Below are 27,509 nucleotides of genomic sequence, written 5' to 3'. Positions count from 1 at the left end.
CATTCAGTTGGGTTAAATACTTGGTGCTTTGTTGGGTTATGTTTAGCCTTTGTTTGGTTATTTATTTAATAACTCAACCAGTTGGGTTAAAAATTTTGAATTTCAACAGTCAACTGATTTAACTGACACAGAACAGCTCTATTAATATGCATAAATAATGTTATTTTTGCATTATAACGTTTATTTTAGGTCTAACCAGGGGCTGATTTAACCAATAAGCAAGGTAAACGGCCGTTTAGGGCACCCGGAAATCTTGGGGCCCCTATAAATATCTAAAAGTATTTTAAAATTATATAACATCGTTTTCTACCATATTTTGTATGGTGAGAGTTAAACAAATACAAATAAACAAGTAAACAAATACCGTAATTAAATATTATTTAATATACAATCAAATATAATGTTATTATAATAACGTAATGTTATGTAATAATAATATTACAAAATAAAATATTCATCATGGAGCAGTCCAGCAGTCAAAATTATGAAAAATATATGTATAATTTTAGTTGTAGATTCATTTTAGGAAAGCTAATCATTTAAAATGTAGAGCTTGCATTAATTTAGAATGTCGAAAAGAAGATTGAGGGATTAAAAAAAAAAAGCAATATAAGTAAATATTTGATAAAAGTAGAAAGGGTGCATTTCAGGACTATGGCTGGAATTGCTTAGGGCTCCAAAATCACAAAATCCGCTCCTGGGTCTATCACAATAAAAAATGTTTTTTATTTTTTTAATCAAATTACCTCTCTGTGTCGTGTTTTTTCTATCCGTTTCACCAGCAATCTTAATTTGATGAAACAAATGCACGCTTCATAGCCGATCTATATATGAATAAAAACACTTTCTCCACCTCCGTGTTCATTTCTACAGTTTGTTTGGAGGAAATGATACACACATTTGAGATATTTGGCCGTCATTCTTGCCTTTAGGACCCAGCGGAGACACCAACCCAATAATAATAATTTATCATATAGTGACCCAACAAATTAGTTATTTTTGTAATCCAAATTGTTGGATTAACCTTAACAATTCAATGGATTGGGTTAAAAATAACCCAACAGCAGGTCAGTTGCTGGCAAAATGACCCATCATTGATTACCTGTAGGGTTAATTTTTAAGTTTTAAGTGAGCACATAAAATGACATTATTATAAATATATATATATATATTAAATGATATTTAATTACATTAAAATGGTAGAAAACTATGTTTAATATAGTTTATATGTATAATTTATACTTCAAGATATTTATTAGGGCCCTAAGTGGCCGCTTACCTTACTTATTGATTAAATCCGCCCCTGGTTAGACCTTAAATAAACATTACACAGCAAAACAACATTACTTTTTAATACGCATTTATTACAACTGTTCTGGGTCAGTTAAATCAGTTGACTGTTTAAATTCAAAATTTTTAACCCAACTGGTTAAGTTATTAAATAAAGAACCAAACAAAGGCTAAAAATAACCCAACAAAGCACCAAATATTTAACCCAATGGGTCGAGTTATTAATAAATAAACCAATAAAGGTTAAAAATAATCCAATAAAGCACTAAATATTTTTAACTCAACCATTGAGTTAAATAAATAACCCAACATTTTTAAACCTTGTAATAAACTGCCAGTACATTTATTAGCCTGTTATTTCACAGAATTGTCTCTCTATATATTATTTCTTATACATTATATTATTTCAAACTACTAAAATGTCAATAAAAGTCTTTTTTTTAAGCTGTAGAGTTGAATTTTCAACATCAAAAGTCGACAGAGCAGTGATCAACATCCCATAATGCAATTCACAATCGTAAATAAACGGTAAACATCACAAAATACGCAAACCGTTCATCAACACACATGTTTTACAGTGTAGTTTCACTACAGAAATGTTCAACCAGATTGTCACACACACACTCACACACATACGATAAGGTAAGAAATTAAACAACATATGAAGCCACAGTATTGTTTCAGGACGCCTCACTTCAGGTCTCCAGAATCTCCCTGGATGGTTTTCTTGATACGCAGCAACATGGTGGTCTGCCATTGGTCCAGACGAGAGATCGAGTCAAACTCCTTCACCTGGAAGAGTTGAACACATCAAAATGAGCAGAAATCCATGAGCGTTGTCTTTTGCTTTTTAACAGATCTGACATCTCTTTTGGCTTAGTCCCTTATTTATCGCCACAATGAACCACCAACTATTCCAGCATACGTTTTACATAGCGGATGTCCTTCCAGCCAAAACCCAGTACTGGGAAACACCCATAAACTCTCACATTCGCACACACTCATACACTACGGCCAATGTAGTTCATCCAATTCCCCAATAGCGCATGTGTTTGGACAGTGGGGGAAACTGGAGCACCCAGAGGAAACACACGCCAACACGGGGAGAACATGCAAACTCCACACAGAAATGTCAACTGGCCTAGCCGAGGCTCAAACCAGCGACCTTCTTGCTGTGAAGCGACAGTGATAACCACTGTGTCACCCCCTAGGCCTGACACTCAGTTAAAATAATTGGGTTAAAAACACCCCAACATATAACCCAACTACAGGTTATTATAGCACCTTCCCAACTTTGGGTTATTTTAACCCAATGCATTGGGTTATTTTGATTAAACATATTTTTTTTCCCATTCTGGTATCATTATTGCTACTATTACTAGTACTACTATTGATTTTATAAGTATGACAGTGTAAATAAATGACATACAGTTTTAACAAATATTGAAAACGCTTTATTTCAATTACATTTTAAGTTCCAGACACTTAAGGGTTTTTATCCATTTAATATAGATCGGCTATGAAGCGCGCTTTTGTATCATCAATAATTAAGAGGGCTGGTGAAACAGATAGAAAAAACACAACACTGAGTAGTAATTTGCTAAAAAAAAATAACAACATTACTGCGTTAGAGCTTAAATAAACGTTACACAGCTAAAGCAACATTACGGACGCATATCAATAGAGCTGTTCTGCGTCAGTTAAATCAGTTGACTGTTGAAATTCAAAAATTTGAACCAAACTGGTTGAGTCATTGAATAAACAACCCAATAAAGGTTAAAAATAACACAACAAAGTACCAAATATTTAACCCAACTGGTTGAGTTATTAACAAATAACCCAATAAAAGTAAAATATAACCCAACAAAGCACCAAATATTTTGAACTTAACCATTGGGTTCAATAAATAACTCAATGTTTTTAGAGTGCATGATTATTATATAAGTTCCTTAGATGTTAGTATCAGTATTTTAGTCTTAAGGTATCAGAAGTGGCTGATATGAAAGTCAAAACCCTCTAGATTACGCTTATTTGACCAAAATAAAATATGATCATGGCTTGATTTTTAATTATTTCATTAGGACAGTAAGGTCTGACTTTGCTTAGACAAAAGTCTTGTGAATAAACAGAAATAATGTCCAGTATAGAATATGTGGTCATGCTGCAGTGGAAACAGAATGAATATTGTGTCTGACTCCATCATGAGCTTGGAGGACTGCATCCAGACATCTCTGCAATGACTCAAATCACTGATTAATAAAGTCATCTGGAATGGCAGAGAAAGCGTTCTTGCAGGACTCCCAGAGATCATCATGATTCTTTGGATTCATCTTCAATGCCTCCTCCTTCATCTTACACCAGACATGCTCAATAATTTTTATGTCTGGTGACTGGGCTGGCCAATACTGGAGCACCTTGACCTGCTTTCAGGAACTTTGATGTGGAGGCTGAAGTATGAGGAGCGCTATCCTGCTGAAGAATTTGCCCTCTCCTGTGGTTTGTAATGTAATGGGCAGCACAAATGTCTTGATACCTCAGGCTGTTGATGTTGCCATCCACTCTGCAGATCTTTCACACACCCCATACTGAATGTAACCCCAAACCATGATTTCTCTTTCACCAAACTTGACTGATTTCTGTGAGAATCTTGGGTCCATGTGGGTTCCAGTAGGTCTTCTGCAGTATTTGTGATGATTGGGATGCAGTTCAACAGATGATTCATTGGAAAAATTTACCACTTTTCCAAATGATCAACTAGAAGTCAAACTGATATTTGTTGCTTTTACAAATGGTAAAAGATTTTAAAATATTGCAAAAAATGAAGTTTACATTAATTTTTAATCTTTAGAATAACAAACATGTACATATAATTTCAAATATTATAACTATAATTTTAAATACAGTATATTTGGCCATAAATTTATGTACGTGCCCCAATTAATCATCAAAGCACTAAAAAAGAATCAATAATCAATAATTGATATGATTTTTGACTGTTGTACCTGTGAAATAACTGAAATTGTTTAGCACATGGAGCTGTGATGCACTCAAAACCTGCCGGAACTACTTTAGCTGTTTATATGAAAATAACTGCACACTTTAAAATGCTCATCAGCCAATCAGAATCAAGCATTCAACATCCCCATAAGTAAGGTTTATTTTTGAAAGCCTTTGAAAGTGTCTTGGCTACAATATGTGGATTTTTTCTAGCAAACTCGTAAGTATTTTTGCAAGAGAAAATAAACATCAACATTCTATAAAAAAAAGCACCCTAAAGCTATTCAAGCTCTTAAGCTGAAATAAAAGTACTGGAAAAAATAGACGTTTATGTAGAGGTATTGAGATGAAATTCTTGTGAGAACCGTTCATAATGCACTAGAAAAAATAAAACATTTTGGATTCCTTAAAGAGACTCACTGAATAGTCCGTAAAAAAGCATAGATAACATTTTATGAAACTCTTTCCACTTTTAAGTGAAGCTTCACGAGTTCACACTTGCAATAGTTTCAGAATAAGGCGTATTTGGCGTGCTGTCCGGGGAGAGGGCTCTGGGCTCGGGGAAGACACCCAAACTCGAGTGATTCCTCTTATCAGGAAACAGAGAGGAATTGGGATTCGAGCGAAGTATCTAGCCCGGCCCCAGAACACTCCCCCCGGGAATGTAATGCTTAAGAGGTGAGGTGACGGGGTGGTGGAGGGATGTTAAAGTCGTAAGATGCTGCAGGTAAGACAGCTTTGGTATATATAGGGGTTTGGTCAAGAACTGATTGGATAATAGAATAATTGTCGATGACGTATTTGATACTGAAACTTCTGCGCGTGCTCCTCCCCAAATTTGTTTATAAAACATCACTTATTTATAAACTAATTTCGAGAGGATCACGTGATTACGATTGAACACGGCTGGTAATGCATTAGCTATGTATGATCAACCAATCAGGCCAGTTCTAACCCACTATAAAGAGCCAGGGTTTCTCACTACAGCCATCTTCGATTTGAAGAATCCCCCCTTCCACCCCTACTTCTCCACCTTTCCCTTTATAGGGTGGCACGGTGGTCCAGTGGTTAGCATTGTTGCCTCACAGCAAGAACGTCACTGGTTCTAGTCCTTAAACAGGCCGGTTGTTTCTGTATGTAGTTTGCTTGCTCTTCCCGTGCTCGCGTGGGTTTCCCGGGGTTCTCCGGTTTCCTCCCACATTCCAAAAACATGCACTACAAGTGAATTGATCAATCTAAATTTAGCACTACAGTCAAACTCTCATCCTGCAGCATATCTCTTCATAGCATTCGTTTTAATCATCAGCTCTTATCAAGGGGGGAGTTGTCGAGATCTACCTGAGCTCAAAGCTCCCCTCTCGCCCTGCAAACGGGAGGGAGCCCAGGGCTCAAGGACCTTTTGGGCTCAGGGCTCTCTCCCGGGACAGCATGCCAAACTTGCTTATCAATCATCAGCTAAGTGTGAACTCTTGAAATAACCTTTAGTTGAATATTAAATATTATTAAATATTACTTAAATCATATTCAGGATGTTAATAGTTTTTAGAAGTATACATTATGGTGATCAAGGGGAACAACAAGGTTATAAACTCACAGCTTCAGTGAACGCCTCGCTGTTCTGTTCCTCATGAGCCTCCAATAGTTTCTGTACAGAAAGACAAAACACTCAGTACAAATACTGACTGATGGCTTATGCTATGTAGGGATGATACATTTTTGTAAATCAAAATTTAACAAGCTGCACTTCCAGTTCCATCATCCTACAATCAATGCATTTTCAAATAGGTTTTTGATTTATGGGCCTGAAGGAAAAGCTTGCAACAAAAGCCTAAAATACATTCCTGCTATATTTGGTGACATTTTTAAGCTTTTACTTGTTTTCGCTGTTAACAAATGTCTAAAAGTCACAACTTTATATGCTGTCAGATTGAACAGGTAAACTCACCTGCTCACTAGTTGCGTTTACAATCACACTCTTGCAAACTATTCTGAATTTCTCACTCTGAATTTCTGGAAAATGTTTTGAATAAAGACTAAAAAAGTTTAACTTAACTTAAATTTAAGCTTCTAAAACAGTGGTGAAAATGATCGTCATGAATGTTTAAGAATAGAAATGTTCTGCAGTAATGCAAAATGAATAAAAAAAAATCTTATTGGTTTCTCACATAGTTGATGCTACTTAAAAAAAAAAAAAAAAAAAATATATATATATATATATACACACACACTTAAGGTCAGAATTATTAGCCCTTTCTTTTTTAAATATTTCCTTAATGATGTTTAACAGAGCAAGAAAATTTTCACAGTATGTCTGATAATATTTTTTCTTCTGGAGAAAGTCCTATTTGTTTTATTTCGGCTAGAATAAAAGAAGTTTTTAATTTTTTAAAAAACATGTTAAGGTCAATGTTATTAGCCCCTTTAAGCTATATTTTTTCTCTATAGTCTACAGAACAAACCATCATTATACGGTAACTTGCCTAATTACCCTAACCTGCCTAGTTAACCTAATTAACCTAGTTAAGCCTTTAAATGTCACTTTAAGCTGTATAGAAGTCTTGAAAAATATCCAGTCAAATATTATTTACTGTCATCATGACAAAGATCAAATAAATCAGTTATTAAGTCATACAGGTGTACTTACTTTCAACAGCTTGCATTCTCTTGAATCAGAGAATGCTGGAAACATCCCTTCATATTTCTCAATTGCAAGCTGAAAGAAAAAAACAACAACACAGAAATTGTACATTAGATGAGCGATTTTATGTCAGGAGTAATTGCTAAATTAATCATTTCTACAGTGGTCTCGGTTAATAAACCTTTTCTGCATGAAAGCCACTTGGTGTCAGTGCAAAACAAGACAACTGCGAAATCAGACACTTTAAAGTCGTCATGAAACGGATGTTAAGGTTGTCCTGTTTTCCATCCACATGAGTCCCCCCCAACTGACTGATAGCCCCACTCTAAATGGCAGATAGCACCTTCCTAAATGACTGATAGCCCCACCCTAAATGGCAGATAGCACCTTCCTAAATGACTGATAGCCCCGCCCTACATTATTGATAGCCCCGCCCTAAAGGACTGATAGCTCCACCCTAAATGACACTGATAGCTCTACCTTACATGACTGATTGCGCCGCTGACATTATTGATAGCCCCACCCTAAAGGACTGATAGCTTCACCCTAAATGACACTGATTGCCCCGCCCTAAAGGACTGATAACTCTACCCTAAATGACACTGATAGTCCTACCTTACATGACTGATAGCCCCACCCTACATTATTGATAGCCCCGCCCTAAAGGACTGATAGCTCCACCCTAAATGACACTGATAGTCCTACCTTACATGACTGATAGCCCCACCCTACATTATTGATAGCCCCGCCCTAAAGGACTGATAGCTTCACCCTAAATGACACTGATAGCCCTACTTTAAATGACTGATAGTCCCACCCTAACAGACTTGTAGTACCACCCTAAAGGACTGATAGCCCCACCCTAAATTACTGATAGTCCTTCCCTAAATGACTGATAGTTCCGCCCTAAAGGACTGATAGTTCCGCCCTAATTGCCTGATTGGCCCAATGTAATTGACTGATAGCCTCTCCCTTACATGACTGATAGCCCCGCCCTACATTATTGATAACCCCGCCCTAAAAGACTGATAGCTTCACCCTAAATGACACTGATAGCCCTACTTTAAATGACTGATAGTCCCACCCTAACAGACTGATAGTACCGCCCTAAAGGACTGATAGCCCCACCCTAAATTACTGATGGTCCTTCCCCAAATGACTGATCGTTCTGCCCTAAAGGACTGATAGTCCCGCCCTAATTGACTGATAGGCCCAACGTAATTGACTGATAGCCTCTCCCTAAATGACTGATAACCCCACTCTAAATGACACTGATAGCTCCGCCTTAAATGACTGATAGCCCTGTCCTAAATTACACTGATAGCCAAAAGATGATACTGCAGTAAAATATTTGTAGTCTTTTAATAAGCATGATATATATAAGATAGAGTGGGCATGAAAAGTGAATTGTTTATTTTGAAATTTGTGAATCGGAATTTGTCCAATAATGAACCCAAAACACATGTGGTTGTTGTCATGCGGTGAACTCCGCCAATAGTGTAATATCTGTGTCGTCATCGCAGCTCCTGCAGTCGCTCTTGAGACGCTGCACCGGCTGAATCAGTCGTCTGATCTCAGAGCGCTGTCGCAGCACTTTGATTCCACGTGACAGTCACATGGCATCAGCGCAGCATCAATCTGGACAAAATTTCTAACCAGCATGCACTGCTTTAAGACAGATTTCGATGGATCTGCGCAGCACTGCATGAAGTCCAACGCACTTATAGTATGCCCTAGATCAGTGTTTCCCAACCCTGTTCCTGAAGGCACACCAACAGTACACATTTTCAAGCTCTCCATAATCCAACACACCTGAATCACCTCACCAGAAGATTAGAAGAGACTCCAAAACCTGAAGTGAATGGGTGAGATAAGGGAGACATCTAAAATATGTACTGTTGGTGTGCCTCCAGGAAAAGGGTTGGGAAACACTGCCCTAGATGACTGATAGCCCCGCCCTAAATTACTAATACTCCCACCCTAAATTTATGATAGCCCTGTCCCAAATTCCACTGATAGCCCCGGCCTAAATTACAAACAGCGCCGTCCTAAAGGAATGATAACCTAAAGCTGCGGTCACACTTGACTTTTCCTCCCATAGACTTCCATTCATACGCACACGAATGCGTCAGACCGGAAACGCAAGGTCATACGTCAAGTTTCGCATGTTGCTGCGGTGCAAAGTTCAAGCTTGGTGAACTCTGACCTGCGAAAACGCAACACTTGACTGTGTGAGACCAATCGAGGATCAAAACAGGACCTCTCTGGGGAGAAATTTAAAACATGGAGCAATCGCTCGCTTTTTTAATGTCTAATCATCTTGTTTAATCCCGCCCCTTTTCGCAGTGCCGCACGACAGAATTTCACACACACAAAGCTCGGTGTGACCGTAGCTTAATTATGAAGAGCCTGGCCTAATGGACTTATAGCCCCACCCTAAAAGACTGATAACTCCACCATAAAGGAATTCCATGTGACCAGAAAGTGAAGAAAGTCACTTGCAGTGGCGGAGGGAAGGTTGTGATATCTGATTGAAGATTATGAGGGTAAATTAATTTTTACTAAATAATGAAGTGCATCATTTATAGCAAGCACTACTATATTCATGTAAACATGAGAAGAGTTCATTTTGATTTCATGGCGACTTTAAAACACTTCTTTCAAAGACATCAATACTGACTGGAGCTGACTATGGGGTATATGCTGAAGCATGCTAATAGGACTTTTAATTTGCCAGTAACCTGGGTTAATCGTTTCCGGTGAATTGTATGCTACTGCAAAATCTGCGCGTTTAAGGTCTGTTTTCTTTTATAATCAGCGATCTCCGCTGAATAAGTGATATCTGATATAAAGTGGGGCTCAGATTGTAAAAGAAGCACTGCATTAAATAACATTTCCCCCCGCCATGTCTTTATAATATGAGCATTTATTTTACTCCAGTATATTCAATGGAGCTTCTGCGCTAGCCTGCCGATTCTGACGGGCGCGTGCGAGCAAACGGCTTTTTGTCTTGTTTTACGCTTGAGCAACTAAATGAATGCCAAAGTCTGTTTAACTGATTGTATTTGAAGTGCATTACAACATTGATGCTGTAAAAGGAATCGTATAAAATGGAAAAAAACTCACAATAACAGATCACCGGAAGTTTATCAGTATGGTTCTGCATCTTGTTGATATACACTGTGAACATCAGCTACGCTAATTATTTTCTTTATTCTCCATTTCCACCTGGGGATACTCTTCCCGAGGCCCTCAGACTATGCAGAGTCACTGATTCGATCCAAGACCAACGACGAGATGATCCCAAGGTTTCCATATCCTGGACCAGGCCGAATCCTGAGCAGCTACTGTGATGGTCATGGAAGAGTGGAGAACATGAGACTGATTCCTGTGACGCTCCAGAGACAGACGAGTCTTCGCTGAGGCCAGCTTCCAGCCTCCGCCACTGAGACTGCAGCTCTGCTCAAGACGTTTGGCCAGTGGAGAAATTAAAATGGTCGTGCCCAACTGAGCCTGGTTTCTCTCAAGGTTTTTTTTTCTTCACTTCCGCCATTAGTGAAGTTTTTTTTCCCTCTCCGCTGTCGCCACTGGCTTGCATGGTTCGGGATCTGTAGAGCTGCGCATCGTTGGATTTGCTCTTCAGTATTTGGACTCTCAGTAGTGATTATTAAACCACACTGAACTGAGCTCAACTGAACTGAACTTAAACACTACAAACTGAACTACACTGTTCCTATTTACTGTGACCTTTTATGTGAAGCTGCTTTGACACAATCTACATTGTATAAGCGCTATACAAATAAAGGTGAATTGAATTGAATTGAATTATGGGAACAACACTAGCTCGGCAAATACCCTATTGACAGTATTGTCTTCTGCAGAGCTGAACTGAACTCAATACAATCTAAAAAAACACCAGTTAAAATGCCTGACCTTTGCGTTTAATTCATCCACGATGAAGTGGCACAGAGCTGCTTTCCAGAAGTACTCTTTAGCGTTGTATTTCAGCAGAGGATTATCCATTGTGTTGGACGCAACCTGAATAAGAGAGAGCAGAAGATTTCACTGTCACTTTCATTTCATTCATTCACTTTCCAGCTTAGTCTCTGATTTATCAGGGGTTGCCACAGCAGAATGAACCAGCATATGTTTTATGCAGTGGATGCATTTCCAGCTGTAACCCATTACTGGGAAACACCCATATAATCTCACATTCACACACACTCATACACTATGGCCAATTTAGTTTACCCCAATTCACCTTTGGGCTGTAGGGGAAAGCGGAGCACCAACATGGGGAGAACATGCAAACGCCACACAGAAATGCCAACTGGCCCAGCCAGGACTTGAAGCAGCGACCTTCTTGCTGTGAGGCTACAGTCTTAACCACTAAGCCACTATGCAAAAATTGTATATGAGCTGAAATTAAGTAAAGATTACGTTAAAAATTAAGTTGAACATTACTAAATGTCATTTGTTTGTTTAAATTCAGCCCATATTATTTTTTTGCAACCACTTACCTTTAGTAAATCCAGTGAATCATGCCGACACGGTGGCGCAGTAGGTAGTGTTGTCGCCTCACAGCAAGAAGGTCGCTGGTTCCAGCCTCGGCTGGGTCAGTTGCCATTCCTGTGTGGAGTTTGCATGTTCTCCCGTTTGCGTGGGTTTCCTACGGGTGTTCCGGTTTCCCCCACAGTCCAAAGATATGCGGTACAGGTGAATTGGGTAAGCTAAATTGTCCATAGTATATGAGTGTGAATGAGTGGGTAAGGATGTTTCCCAGTACTGGGTTGCAGCTGGAAGGGCATCAGCTGCGTAAAACATATGCTGGATAAGTTGGCGGTTCATTCCGCCGTGGTGACCCCTGATTTATAAAGAGACTAAGCCGAAAAGAAAATGAAGGAATGAATGAATCATTTCTTTCAATGCAGGAAGGAATATTTAGTTTATCTGGATTTACTAAAATAACAAAAACTAAATATAACAAATTATTTTAGAAAATACAACAAAAAACAAATTAATAAAAAAATATAATAATACAATTAATAGAACTCTAACAGACTTAAAATAAAAGAGACAAAACAAAAATGACAATTTATACTATTAGATAGACCTAACAGTAATTCATTCATTCATTTTCTTTTCAGTTTAGTCCCTTTATTTTTCAGGAGACACCACAGCGGAATGAACCGCCAACTATTCCAGCATTTGTTTTACACAGCTGATGCCATTCCAGTCGCAACACAGTACTGGAAAATACCCATGCACACTCATTCACACACACTCATACACTACGGACAATTTAGTTTATTCAGTTCACCTATAGTGTATGTGTTTGGACTGAAGGGGAAACCAAAGCACCCTGAAGAAACCCACACCAACACGGGAGAACATGCAAACTCCACACAGAAATGCCAACTGACCCAGATGGGATTGTTCAATTCATTCATTCATTTTTCAGCTTAGTCTCTGATTTATCTGGGGTTGCCATGCACAGCAGAATGAACCGGCATATGTTTTACGCAGTGGATGCATTTCCAGCTGCAACCCATTACTGGGAAACACTCATATAATCTCACATTCACACACCCTCATACACTAAGCCAATTTAGTTTAACCAATTCACAGTTGGGCTGTAGGGGAAACCAGAGCACCTGGCGGAAACCCACACCAACATGGTAAGAACATGCAAACTCCACACAGAAATGCCAACTGGCCTAGCTGGGACTCGAACCAGCGACCTTCTTGCTGTGAGGTGACAGTGCTAACCACTGAGCCACCGTGTCACCCCCAAACAGTATTTCAAATACACAAAAACCCTAATTTGATAATAACAATAGGCTTCTATTTGCAGTTGAAGTTGCTTATAAAAATAAATAACTATTATTAAGAGGATTGTTGTGTGTCTCTGACCTGCTCAAAGATCTCGATGGCTTTGGGGTATTGCTCCAGCTGAGCGCTGTACGAGCCCACCTTCAGCAGACACTTATTAGCAGAGCTTAATGAGAAGACATAAGGCAATGCAAATGAGCAAACAAATTATAATGAGCACAGGCTCACAGCCAAAGAAAATGGAAGACAGTCATGCAGTTGAAGTCAGAATTATTCACCCTCCTGTTGAATTGTTTTCTTTTTTTAAATATTTCCTAAACGATGTTGAACAGAGCAAGGAATTTTTCATGGTATTTCCTATAATATTTTTTCTTCTGGAGAAAGTCTTATATGTTTGATTTCGGATAAAATAAAAGCAGATTTTAATTTTTTAAAAACCATTTTAATGTCAAAATTATTAGCCCCCTTATTTTTTTTCGCTAGTCTACAGAACAAACCATCGTTATACAATGACTTGCCTAATTACCCTAACCTGCCTAGTTAGCCTAATTAACCTAGTTAAACCTTTAAATGTCACTAGTATCTTGAAAAATATCTAGTCAAATATTATTTACTGTCATCATGGCAAAGATAAAAGAAAACAGTTATTAGAAATGTGTTGATAAAACTATCATGTGTAGAAATGTGTTACAGGGGGGCTAATAATTCTGACTTCAACTGTATAGATATATATTATAATAATTAATACACCCAAATTGTAAAATGAAAATGCAGTTTAATGTTTTTTCGCAAAAATAAAGGACAAAATATGTTTGCAGTGAACATTAACATGGCCACAGTCAGATATTTTTAAAATAAACAAGATTAAACCTTTAAACCTAGCACATAACTTACTTTTGACCCAGCCATGTGTTACTTTCGTCCCTGCTGACAGGCTCAAAAGTAACAATGTAAATCTAGTCTAGTCAAATATTATTTACTGTCATCATGGCAAAGATAAAAGAAATGAGTTATTAAAACTATCATGTGTAGAAATGTGTTGAAAAAATCTTTCCGTTAAACGGGGGAAAAAATATACAGGGGGGCTAATAATTCTCACTTCAACTGTATATATATATATATATATATATATATATATATATATATATATATATATATATATATATATATATATATATATATATATATATATATATATATATATATAATATATTATAATTAATACACCCAAATTGTAAAATGAAAATGCAGTTTAAGGTTTTTTGCAAAAATAAAGGACAAAATATGTTTGCAGTGAACATTAACATGGTCACAGACAGATATATTTAAAATAAACAAGATTAAACCAGTAAATCTAGCACATAACTTACTTTTGAGTCTTACAACTGAGTCTGGTTTCTCTCAAGGTTTTTTTTTCTTCACTTTCGCCAATTAGTAAAGTTTTTTTTTTCCTCTCCGCTGTCGCCACTGGCTTGCACAGTTCAGGATCTGTAGAGCTGCGCATCGTTGGATTTGCTCTTCAGTGTTTGGACTCTCAGTAGTGATTATTAAACCACTCTGAACTGAGCTAAACTGAACTGAACTTAAACACTACAAACTGAACTACACTGTTCCAATTTACTATGACCTTCTATGTGAAGCTGCTTTGACACAATCTACATTGTAAAAGCGCTATACAAATAAAGGTGAATTGAATTGAATTGAATTGAATTTTGACCCAGCCGTGAGTTACTTACTTACCCTGCTTACGGGCTCAAAAGTAACAATACACAACTTTTGTTTACAGTGAAGTTATTTTGGAGTTGTTCTACATTGATATAAAATAACACCTGATTTTGACAGAGCACTGTTGTGAGTTAGTAACCACAGCAAAAATATATTTCTGCTAAAAAAACATCATCTTTCATAATTAGGTTTTTCGTTACCTTCGTCCCCGTTTGTTGGCTATTCCCAATAATAAACCAGTGCAACATAAAACTTGTATTTTTGTGCTCCAGGCTCACGTTTATCATACCGTAAAGCAAAATATAAACACAAACCTGTTTGACTCTTCACCTTTATAGTAGTCTGCGGCTTGTTCGAAATGAGCAATGGCCTACAACAAAATCAAAACATTCAAGATGGTTACAATTATATTCAACAGCATTTTGGGGAAAAGTATCACCTAATATATGCTTGAAAGCAAACCTTTTCAATATCCACTAGCTCGGATTCATAGATCTCTGCAATAGTCATGTGATGCTTTGCAGCGATGGTGAACCTTCCCTGTCAATCACACCAACCAATGAGAGAAAAAAATCATGTCAAGTCATGGCAGCAAATCTTTAATTGTTGCTTTAATTTATTTTAATCAGTTAATCAAGTTATTTTTTGTCAGATTGATTGAAATTAGGGGCGCTTTAACTGTTTTAAGTGTGTTTTAACTGATTAATGGTATCACTTTTATAGTTAAAATTATTATTTTATTTAAGTTTGGGTGCATAAATGAGCAATACATATATGTTAACTTGTGGATGGTAACACTTGCAACCACGCGTGCCTACAGACGTATTTTGCCAAAGAAGCAAAATGAAAAAAGAGCATTGCTGGTCACAGACTTAGAGGAGTTGATGCCAAACCAGCACTGATACTGATAGCCTCTGTCCTGGATCCGCGCACAATTGGAGAAAGAAGCCGCAAAACAAAACTTTCTGAAATGTGCTCTGCTTTGGAAACAAGCTGGAAAAAAAAGTTGGAGCGTCTGGGGCAGGGGTGGGCAAACTCGGTCCTGGAGGGCCGGTGTCCTGCACAGTTTAGCTCCAACACTAATCAAACACACCTGAACAAGCTAATCAGTATCTGCAAGATCACTAGAAATCTATAAGCAGGTGTGTTTGATTAGAGTTGGAGCTAAACTGTGCAGGACACCGGCCCTCCAGGACCGAGTTTGCCCACCCCTGGTCTGGGGTTATTCTCCATCCAAGTGCGCTCTGCACCGCTCTTAAACACAATAACTAGGTTATAGTTGTGATTATTTAGTGTACAATCAACAAACCAACCTTTTTTCCAATTGGAAAATTACAGTTATTAATAGTTCTTATAACATATCCATTTTTAAAGTAGCCTACATGATCTACGAATCAAACAAATACAAATGTTTTCTTTATTTTTGCATAATTAAAACTCTGCACCAAACTGAGGCTTTCATTTTATAGCTTATAAAACATGTATGCAAATTAATGCAATATCATACGTAAACAACACAATTGTTATAAGCTATAGTAGCCTGTACTTACAAATAGTCAACACATGAACCGCGAGTGAAAGAGGAAACAAAAGCACACAAGCTCTAAGGCAGGGGTCACCAATCTCTGTCCTGGAGGGCCGGTGTCCCTGCAGGATTTAGCTCCAACTTGCCTCAACACACCTGCCTGGATGTTCCAAGTACACCTAGTAAAGCTGCGGTCACACTTGACTTTTCCTCCCATAGACTTCCATTCATACGCACGCAAATGCGTCAGACCGGAAACGCAGGGTCATGCGTCAAGTTTCGCAGATTGCTGCGGTGCAAAGTTCAAGCTTGGTGGACTCTGACCTGCGAAATCGCATCACTTGACTGCGTGAGACCAATCGAGGATCAAAAAAGGACCTCTCTGGGCAGAAATTTAAAACATGGAGCAATCGCTGGCTTTTTTAATGTCTAATCATCTTGTTTAACCCCGCCCCTTTTCGCAGCGCCGCATGACAGAATTTCGCACACACAAAGCCCGGTGTGGCCGTAGCTTAAGACCTTGATTAGCTTGTTCAGGTGTGTTTGATTAGGGTTGGAACTAAAATCTGCAGGACACTGGCCCTCCAGGAACAAGTTTGGTGACCCCTGCTCTAAGGTAAAACCACACGCTTAAGACATAATCTTTAAACTAATGACTTCTATTAAAAATGTTGACAGAGGTTTGTGATAAAAGAATATCAGCAGAGCATTATTTAAATGCATGTTTTCCGTGGAGCGATTGATTAGATGTAGACTGCTATTTTAAATTGACAGAAGAACAAAAACATATATGATTGGACAAGCCTCTGCCAGTTATTAAAAAGGATTCAGTCAGTGTTTTCGTTTTGTAATCTACATTTGTAATTTAAGTGTAATATATCTAGGGCAGGCCTATTTATTTTATTCTTTTTATTTAGTTTACTCTGTTTTTCTATGCTGACGGAAACACTGCGGCTGCTCGAAGATGTTCTAGATGTTTAGTATTTTAAAATGCAATATTTAACGTGTCACACAAAATAGACACGTCAATTCATTTTTTTTATTAAATAATGATTTAATATTCATCTGATCAGTTAACGGTTGATATTCGGTTAATGAGCTGTGGTTGTCGGTTGGCAAAATGTATCGAAATAAGCATCCTTAATAAAACTAAATTTGATTCAAATCAAAAATGTAAAACAGCAGGACATTTTCAAGCAGTGTTTGTCATATTTACATGTTCAGTAAGGTTAACACAGCATAAAAAAATGCATTCATGTTATGTATCCATAATATGTGTGTTTAAATAAAGATGCCAAGTCTTACCATGTCTGTATAAATATCGATGGCTGCGTTTAAACAGTTGATGGCCTCTGTGTGGTTAATTTAAACAGAACAAAACAAAATATCAGCAAGATATTTTTGACAGAGTCAGAATCAGAATCAGAAAGAGCTTTATTGCCAGGTATGTTCACACATACGAGGAATTTGTTTTGGTGACAGAGCTTCTACAGTGCAACAGGATTACAGAGACAGGACAAAAAACAGATAATATATATATATATTTTTTAAAAAATAGAAAAAAAAAATAGAAAAAATAGAAAAAAAATAGAAAATAGAAAAAAATAGATAAAAATAGAAAAAATAGAAAAAAAATAGAAAAAAATAGAAAAATTGAAAAAAATTTAAAAAATAAAATAAATTTTAAAAAATAGAAAAAAATAGAAAAAAAATAGAAAAAATAGAAAAATTAAAAAAATAGAAAAAAATAAATACATTTAAAAAAATAGAAAAAAATTGAAAAAATTTGAAAAAAAATTAAAAAATGAAAAAAATTGAAAAAAAAATAAATACAAAAAAATACAAAAAAATGAAAAAAATTGCAAATAAATAAAAAATAGAAAAAAATTGAAAAAATTGAAAAAAAGAAAAAAAAGAAAAAAAATAGAAAAAAAAATAGAGAGAGTCGAGAGAATATCTCAAAAAACAGTACATAATTAAATAAATACAAGCATAGTAAATAAGTAAACCACCTGCTAAAGTATTTCAAATCATTTGTCAAATAAATATGTGTTTTTAACTTAATGTGTTATTAACTTAATATGTGTAAGTTAATGTTACGGATGGAAGATCTTCCTTGAGACATTTTTTGTAATGTCCTTTTTACTCGTTATCAAATGATGTTGGTGCCCTCTGCATATCATGAAAAATGTATTATGTCATTAGGACTGAAATGAAGATAATTTAAGGATTATTTAACCCGTCCAAAGAACTATTCCCAACCAAATCTGTTGACCTTATTCTGAAAAGCGGAAGTGAGCTCGTTTTTGCACTTGTTTTATAACTTCCGATTCAGTTTCCTATGGGAGAAATGACTAAGAATAATAAACAGCAGAAAACGGTCAAACTACTTGCTCTACAAACAAATGTATCCATGACTATATAGACAAAGCAGAATAATATAATAAGAAAATATCAGTTTTCAACATCAAGCAGCGTAACTAGCTGTTTTTAATGTCTAAAAATGAATGGAAGTGAATGAGATCGTAAGTCCCGAGCCAAAGAGATTCAAATGGCTGCACCCGCTCGTTCTCGAAGAATAAGGTCAATACCATGTCTTTTGGTTAATGAAGGCGTAATTTGAAGAGTCATTTAAATATTTTTTTCTAATGATTATTAATTTAATTAATGCCTTAGCCTTTCAGGTTGTGCTATGTTTAGGTTGTGATGAATTACATTAATTCATTGTCATTTGAAAATCATTTTATCTATGATTTCTTTATATTTGTATTTTTATATATTTGTATTATGAAAGTGTAAATGTAATGCACTTTATGGGTTTAGTTGTCGTAGATAATAATGTACGCAATTTCAACAATAAAAATGTACATTTTTCTGAAAATGAAACAAATAAGTTGTCCATAATTTTGCGGTGTATATTTCGTACTGCTCTTTAATGAATAAAAAAACTGCCTTTTATCCAATTACTCCATTTTTATCTATGTTTTTTATGTATATATTCATATTTTTTATTTAATTCAATTCACCTTTATTTGTATAGCGCTTTTACAATGATTGTGTCAAAGCAGCTTCACATAGAAGATCATAGTAAACTGAAACAGTGTCAGTTTTCAGTGCTTAAGTTCAGTTCAGTTTAGCTCAGTTCAGTGTGGTTTAATAATCACTACTGAGAGTCCAAACACTGAAGAGCAAATCCAACGATGCGCAGCTCTACAAATCCCGAACAATGCAGGCCAGTGGCGACAGCGGCGAGGAAAAAACTTCACCAATTGGCGAAAGTGAAGAATTAAAAAACCTCGAGAGAAACCAGGCTCAGTAGGGCACGACCATTTCTCCTATAGCCAAATGTTTGTCTATATTTTTAATGTGGAAATGTAAAGCACTAAATGGGTTTAGCTGTTGCAGATATTAATATTTGCAATTTCAACAATAAAAGTGTTAATTTTGAGAAAAAAGGAAACAATATGTGGTTTATTTTAATACACCTGTTTTTTGTTGTGTATATTTAGTGTTTCTCTTTATTAAAAAACTGTCTTTTTTCTGATTTCTTTATTAATCAGTGGAATTATTGTGTGTAGAATACTCAATCACTTAAATTATCTCATTAATAATAATACAAATAATTTGTATTTTGAATGTGTAAATGTAATGCACTATATGGGTTTAGTTGCCGCAGATATTTCCGTATGGAATTTTCACAATAAAAATGTACATTTTTCTCAAAAGGAAACAAATTAGTTGTTCATAATTTTGCTGTGTATATTTAGTACTGCTCTTCAATGAATAAAAAAACGGCCTTTTATCCGATTACTCCATTTTTATCTATGTTTTTTATGTATATATTCATATTTTTATTTAATTCAATTCACCTTTATTTGTATCGCGCTTTTACAATGTAGATTGTGTCAAAGCAGCTTCACATAGAAGATTGAAACAGTGTAGTTCAGTTTTCAGTGCTTAAGTTCAGTTCAGTTTAGTTCAGTTCAGTGTGTTTTAATATTCACTACTGAGGGTCCAAACACTGAAGAGCAAATCCATTGATGCGCAGCTCTACAAATCCTGAACAATGCAGGCCAGTGGCGACAGCGCCGAGGGAAAAACTTTACCAATTGGCGAAAGTGAAGAATTAAAAAACCTCGAGATAAACTCAGTTGGGCACGACCATTTCTCCTATAGCCAAATGTTTGTCTATATTTTTAATGTGGAAATGTAAAGTACTAAATGGGTTTAGCTGTTGCAGATATTAATATTTGTAATTTCAACAATAAAAGTGTTAATTTTGAGAAAAAAGGAAACAATATGTGGTTTATTTGTAATATGTGGCTTTTTTCTCATTTCTTGATTAATCAATGGAATTATTGTGTGTAGAATAATCAATCACTTAAATTATCTCATTAATAATAATACAAATAATATATATTTGTATTTTGAGTGTGTAAATGTAATGCACTATATGGGTTTAGTTGTCGCAGATATTTCCGTATGGAATTTTCACTATAAAAATGTACATTTTTCTGAAAATTAAACAAATTAGTTATTTATTTTAAGACACCTTGTCTTATTTTCTCTTGCATATTTAGTATCACTCTAAAAAAACTGCCTTTTATCCGATTACTTGATTAATTAATGGCATTATTGTTGGTAGTATACTCAATCACTTAAATAATCAATAGCTACATTAATACACTTAAACAGGACACCTTCTAATTTTCCTCAGTCCCACAAATGCAATACTAAGACATTAATGAAACATGAAAATTGCTGTTATTTGCTTCTATAATGATTAAAGTTTTAATTATTGCACCTCACCTTGAGGATCTGCTTTCTTATAAGCATTTCCAGCATCAACAAAGCTGGTGGCCGAGTCCAGTTTATTCTGCATCTGCATGTGAAGTCTTGCCGCTTGGCAGAAAGCATTGCCCGCAGCTACAGCAACAAACAAATCAGACTTTAAATTACTGACAATAATGAGAATAACTCATCTAGAGAAGGACAAAAGCTTAAAATACACAAAATACATCAATTATGACAAGTCTACAGGAGTTTGAGCTACGGATAAAGGGATAGTTGACTCAATATTGGAAATGTACTCACTGTTTACTCTCCCTTAAGTGGTTCCAAACATTTATGAGTGTCTTTATTCTATTGAACGCACAAGAAGATATTTTAAAGAATGCTGGAAACCTGTAACCATTGGCTTCCATAGTAGGAAAAACAAATACTATTGAAGTCAATGGTTTCCAGCTTCAAAATATCTCCTTCTGTGTCCAACTGATGAAATAAATAAATATGTAACTTATGTTATATGATGTAAAATGATGACAGCATTTTCATTTTTGGGTGAACTACCCCTTTAAAGTTCACATAGATCGGAAGTTGCTGTAAACATCTGTTCAAGTATGATGTCATATTTCCAGCTCAAATGGAGTATTGAGTATATATTGAGTATTGAGGTTTTGTTTTTAGCTCCTCCCCCTTTCATCTGTCACTTGCAGCCAACTACCAGTTTGGGGGCGTGGCTAAGCATATTTCAGCCAAATCAGTCAAACTGACATCATCACAGACATCATCACAAAACAAATGGTCAGATTTTGATTAAAGAGTGCCAAAAGTGGATTAAATTGCATAGATTAATTGTTCACCTTAAGACTAACAATGTTCATTCATTCATTTTCCTTCAGCTTAGTCTCTTATTTATCAGGGGTCGACACAGCGAAATGAACCGCCAATTATTCCAGCAAATGTTTTACGCAGTGGATGCCCATCCAGCTGCAACCCAGTACTGGGAAACACCCATACACACTCACGTTCACACACACACTCATACACTACGGCCAATTTTGTTTACCCAATTCACCTATAGCGCATCTTTGGACTGTGTGGGAAACGGAGCACCCAGAGGAAACCAATGCCAACAAGGGGAGAACATGCAAACTCCACAGAAATGTCAACTGGCCCAGCCAGGACTCGAATCAGCGATCTTCTTGCTTTGTGACCACAGTGCTAACCACCATACCATGAGTTAGCAAAAAAAATCATTGCACATTTTGAGTTCATACAAACATTAAATCCCTTAAAATTAACTCTCTCTGTCACTTAAACACACAGACACTTGAATATGTCTTTTATGGAGACTCTCAGTAAACTGAATGTTTTTATACTGTAGGCTACACTGTCAAAAATATCCGTAAATTAGCAGTTTTCCATATTTTGTGATTTATGTTTTTCATTTTTCTTCTATTTATTTCTGCTTTCGAATGGCATTATAGGAGCTTGAACTTTTAACTTTGAAAAGGTGGAAAAGGTGACTTTTATGAACATTTTTAATAGTTTGCAGTGATATATTTGACTGTGTTGGTGTATATGGTGTATATTCAGGGTGTCTTGGAGGGGAGAGGTGTCCAACCTACAGCATCTAAACACTGGGGTACCTCAGGGCTCTGTTCTTGGGCCACTTCTCTTCTCTATCTACACGGCATCTTTAGGAACAGTCATCCAGAAACATGGTTTTTCCTACCACTGCTATGCTGATGATACCCAGCTATACCTCTCTTTTCACCCTGATGATCCCTCGGTTCCAGCTCGCATTTCAGCCTGCCTGTCAGACATTTCACACTGGATGAAAGATCACCATCTTCAGCTTAACCTCGCGAAAACGGAAATGCTTGAAGTTTCTGCCAACCTGACTCTACACCATAACTTTTCAATCCAGATGGATGGGGCAACCATTACTGCATCCAAAATGGTAAAAAGCCTTGGAGTAACAATTGATGACCAACTAAACTTCTCTGACCACATTTCTAGAACTGCTCGATCTTGCAGATTCGCACTCTATAACATCAGAAAGGTCCGACCCTTCCTATCTGAACATACAGCTCAACTCATTGTTCAAGCTCTTGTTCTCTCCAAACTGGACTATTGCAACTCTCTACTAGCCGGGCTACCAGCTAATTCTATCAAACCTCTTCAGCTGACTTCAGAACGCAGCAGCACGAGTGGTCTATGATGAACCCAAAAGAGCACATGTCACTCCGCTACTCACCCGTTCGCACTGGCTGCCAGTTGCTGCTCGCATCAAATTCAAAGCTCTGATGTTTGCTTACAAAGCGACCTCTGGCTTTGCTCCTTCATATCTGCTCTCACTTCTGCAGATTTATGTGCCCTCCATAAACTTGCGTTCTGTGAATGAACGTCACCTAGTGGTTCCATCCCAAAGAGGGAAGAAATCACTTTCCCGAACTCTCACATTCAATCTGCCCAGTTGGTGGAATGAACTCCCTAACTGCATCAGAACAGCAGAGTCACTTGCTGTCTTCAAGAAACGACTAAAAACTCAACTAGTCTCCACTTTCCTTCCTAATCTGTAACTGCCTCTCTGGCTATACCACTAACTGTACTCTCTCTCAAAAAAAAAAAAAAACAATAGATTACTAATGCTGTGCTTCTTATACTTTACACAACTGAAACTTGTCTATATCACTTATTCACTGCTGCTCTTATAGTTGTGTAAATTGCTTTGTGTAAAAAGCGTCTGCTAAATGACTAAATGTAAATGTATATTACGGTACAAAAGCCTTGTAATGAACTGCAGTACACTTTCTGTTATTTTACAGACTTTATATATTACTTATTATATGTTATTTCAAACTACTAAAGTCACTTTGTTAAACTGTAGAGTTGAATTTTCAACATCAAAAGTGGACAGAGCCGAGATCAACATCCCATAATGCAATTCACAACCGTAAATAAGCAGAAAACACTTGTGAATCACAAAATATGATAACGGATTATTAATTAGCAGATATTTTTACAGTATTTACACTGTATGCTCCATCTATTTCCATTTTCAAAAACTTTAAAAGTAAAATGCTAGTTTGGAGGTTGACACTCTGACAGCATGATACAATATTGTGCAATTATTCATTCATTTAATTTTCCTTTGGCTCAGTCTCTGATTTATCAGGTTACAATCTAATATAATCTATCAAATTACATCTAATTTATTGACAAACTGTATACGTTTTCAGTGTTTAAAGGCCCGTTTCCACTGAGTGGTACGGTACGGTTCGGTTTGGTACGGGTCACCTTTATCAGGCTTGCGTTTCCACTAACAAGGGTACCCTTTTGGTGGGCGTGGTGTATGACAGAAAGTTTCAGTCGACGTCCTTCTAGCTCGAGAAAATGTCTACAATAAAGCTGTACGGGTCGCTTACATAATTAAGGGATCTTTAGTGACTATTTTAGAGGTTACAGTAAGTCAAACTATAAAACTATGTGCCTAATTTTTCTTTTTTTAGGCTACATTCAGATATAAACACCTATTTTACAAGAAACATGTTTTGTGAATACTTCAGATTTCTATCGGTGCTCTACAACTGCCAGTTTCAGACTGCTGAATCATATTTATCCTAGCATTGATTGGCAAAATTATGCATTCACAATGGTATGAAATGTTATGGGGGGGTCAAATGTAAATTTATTCATTCATTCATTTTATTTTCGGCTTTGTCCCTTCATTAATCTGGGGTCGCCACAACGGAATGAACCACCAACTTATCCAGTATATGTTTTATGCAGCAGATGCCTTTCCAGCTGCAATCCATCACTGGGAAACACCCATACACTCTCATTCACACACATACATTACGGACAAATGAGCTTATCCAATTCACCTATACCGCATGTCTTTGGACTTGTGGTGGAAACCGGAGCACCCGGAGGAAACCTATGTCAACACGAGGAGAACATGCAAACTCCACACATAAATGCCAACTGACACAGCCGGGGCTCAAACCAGTGACCTTCTTGCTGTGAGGCAACAGCGCTACCCACTGCGCCACTCCACCCTATATATATTTATATTATACATTTTTAAAATATTAATATTTAAGATATAAGTCAGAGATCAGCTATTTCTTACTATAAAGCATCCCCCCATCCCCCCCCCCCCCCCCCCCCCCCCCCCCCCCCCCCCCCCCCCCCCCCCCCCACACACACAACTTGATTGATGTCCTTCATGTAGGATCAAGCGTTTATTAAGGGGGTCAATCCCCCCAAACTCCCCTGTAATTCGCAACCTGGTCGCCACAGAGGAATGAACCGCCAATATTGTGCATTATGTGAAATAATCAACCACATATAAACATGAAATGCATACCACTCCAGTTTTTGGCCATCTTGAACATGTTGGCAGCTCTGGCATACATTTCACATGCATCCTCCACCTTGTGATTCCCCCTATAAAACATCAGCATATCTTCAATTCAACAGCCATTTCAAAACCAGTGTGTTATAACACGTCGTAGCCTGTCAAATACAGCACCATTATAGCATTGCGTGTCGCATCATGGAAATATTTGACATTGGACTGTCAAACGCGGCTGCATAAACATGCTGTCGATTCATTTTATACATCGCACACAATGAAAAGCGGACGAATGAGAATGCATTTACAAGATATATAGGTTATGCATGCTTTATTTGAAATATTACACAGTATATTTACAGTATACTGCGAAACGCGGATGCATAAACGCTCATACATCGCATATAATAAAAAGCAGACGAATAATAGGAATGTATTGATAACATATAAGCTATATGCATGCTCTATTTGAAAAGACTACAGGACATTAGACGTCTTATGAATGTCAGATCGTGACCAAAATCGCTGTCTCACCCGAACATCCCTCCGAGAAATGAACCCGAGGATTTGACTTTTTTGTCCGCCTCTGCCATCAGCTGCATGGCCTCCTTCTCTTTGCCGGAATTGTCCATGGTCGAGTGTGTGGTGTTGGATCGGTAAAGGCCCCGGGTTTGTTGATATAGAGTGCGGTTTAATGCAGAATCATGAAGGATGTGAATCTCCTCCTCCTCCTCCTGCTGCTGCCGCTGTCGGGTGATGCTGATGCTGCGCGTTCATGAGCGAGAAACTGCGACACTCTTTGGCTGAAAGGCGAAGCCACGCCCACTAATTATCATACGCAGAACTGGGAAAGGAATGCGTTGATGAATATACTTTCATAATATTATAATTATCCTGAAAAACAAAGTGTCTGATTGATGTTATAGACATAACTTTATCGATTTGTGTTTGTAAATGAAATTACAGCACTATTTTTAAATATTTTACTGTACTGAGACATTATTTTTAGTTTTATTTTTTGGCAAAAATATAGTTGACATTTTTGTAACAATATTTGTATACAATACAGAATATAAATAAAATTGTCAATGAAAAAAATATACAAGAGAGTGAAAGATAGAAATAAAAACAATTAAGAACATGATATAAACTTGAGGGTGAGACGTTTAAGAATCAATAAATTAAAGTCATTACAAAATGACAAATGACATAGTTCTGTTTGCTTTCTTATTTTCAGATAATGAAATCGTATTTAAATGGTACATTCTACCAGAAACTACATTTTCGCTTATAAAAATGTGACAGAAATCATACAAAACAAGCATAAAATCTTACAATTCAATGCTGAGGACCAGGACAATTACAGGGTTTGCATGTTTGTAAAGTGTTTTTAATAAAGAAAAACAATCTGAGAACCAGATGAATGACACATTCCGTTACAGAAGAACTCACAGAAATCAACCATCAGTCCATTTTAGAAATGTTCTGGCATGAAATACTTTTTATTCTGTGTATTTTTGTTTTTATTTCAAGGACAGATAATGTAGGTTTCTGGTAGAACGTCCCAAATAATGATAATTCTTGCAACAACAACAAAAATAAATAGAATATGGTTTGGTATTAGTAAATTTACATTTGTGGATATGGAATTTACAAAGAAAATAAATAAATTTATAAAAAACAAGCATTTCTTTTATTAGAGGCAGATTCATAATCCCTAAAACTGATATATTTAAAAGTAACCGATATATCTTGCTGTAGTTTATCATCAATAAATGAGCCAATATGTTTCCAAAATTGTACAACATAATGACAAGAGACATAAATCTTTTAATTCTGCAGAATTTATGTAGCCAACGTCAAACTTTAGTTTTTATATGTGTGGAGGATTCACAGTATGTCTGCGTAGGCCCAGTATTGTATTTTATTCTACAAATAATAATAATAATAATAATAATAATAATAATAATAATAATAATAATAATAATAATAATAATAATAATGATAAGTGCAGTAGGTTGTGCTGTCGCCTCACAGCAATAAGGTCGCTGGTTCAAGCCTCGGCTGGATCAGTTGGCGTTTCTGTGTGGAGTTTGCATGTCCTCCCTGCGTTCGTGTGGGTTTCCTCCGGGTGCTCCGGTTTCCCCCACAGTCCAAACACATCCGGTGCAGGTGAATTAGGTAGGCTAATTTGTCCAAAGTGTATGAGTGTGTGTGTATTTTTTCTCAGAGATGGGTTGCGGCTGGAAGGTAATCTGCTGCGTAGAAACGTGCTGGAAAGTTGGCGGTTCATTTCGCTGTGGCGACCTCGGATTATATATATATATATATATATATATATATATATATATATATAT

The 27,509-nt window shown here is 36.6% G+C and overlaps 2 protein-coding genes across 2 annotated transcripts in view; one reads left to right on the top strand and one right to left on the bottom strand.

Annotated features, from left to right (window-relative positions):
* Window positions 1–27,509, top strand: part of LOC130244123 (kelch-like protein 29) — a 747,683-nt gene that overhangs the window by 290,112 nt on the left and 430,062 nt on the right.
* Window positions 491–25,908, bottom strand: napba (N-ethylmaleimide-sensitive factor attachment protein, beta a). Its single transcript, XM_056477098.1, has 11 exons — window positions 25,687–25,908; window positions 25,165–25,244; window positions 20,817–20,933; window positions 17,313–17,359; window positions 14,945–15,022; window positions 14,797–14,852; window positions 12,839–12,923; window positions 10,859–10,963; window positions 6,932–7,000; window positions 5,882–5,932; window positions 491–2,082 (listed from the first exon to the last, which is right to left on the bottom strand). The coding sequence occupies exons 1-11, from the start codon at window positions 25,782–25,784 to the stop codon at window positions 1,981–1,983; spliced, it is 888 nt and encodes a 295-aa protein (XP_056333073.1). The 5' UTR covers window positions 25,785–25,908; the 3' UTR covers window positions 491–1,980.

This window comes from Danio aesculapii, chromosome 17 (assembly GCF_903798145.1).
Source record: "Danio aesculapii chromosome 17, fDanAes4.1, whole genome shotgun sequence".
NCBI classification, from domain to species: Eukaryota; Metazoa; Chordata; class Actinopteri; order Cypriniformes; family Danionidae; genus Danio; species Danio aesculapii.
The sequence above is the reverse complement of the archived record's forward strand: the minus strand, read 5'-3'. Positions and strand labels throughout refer to the sequence as shown.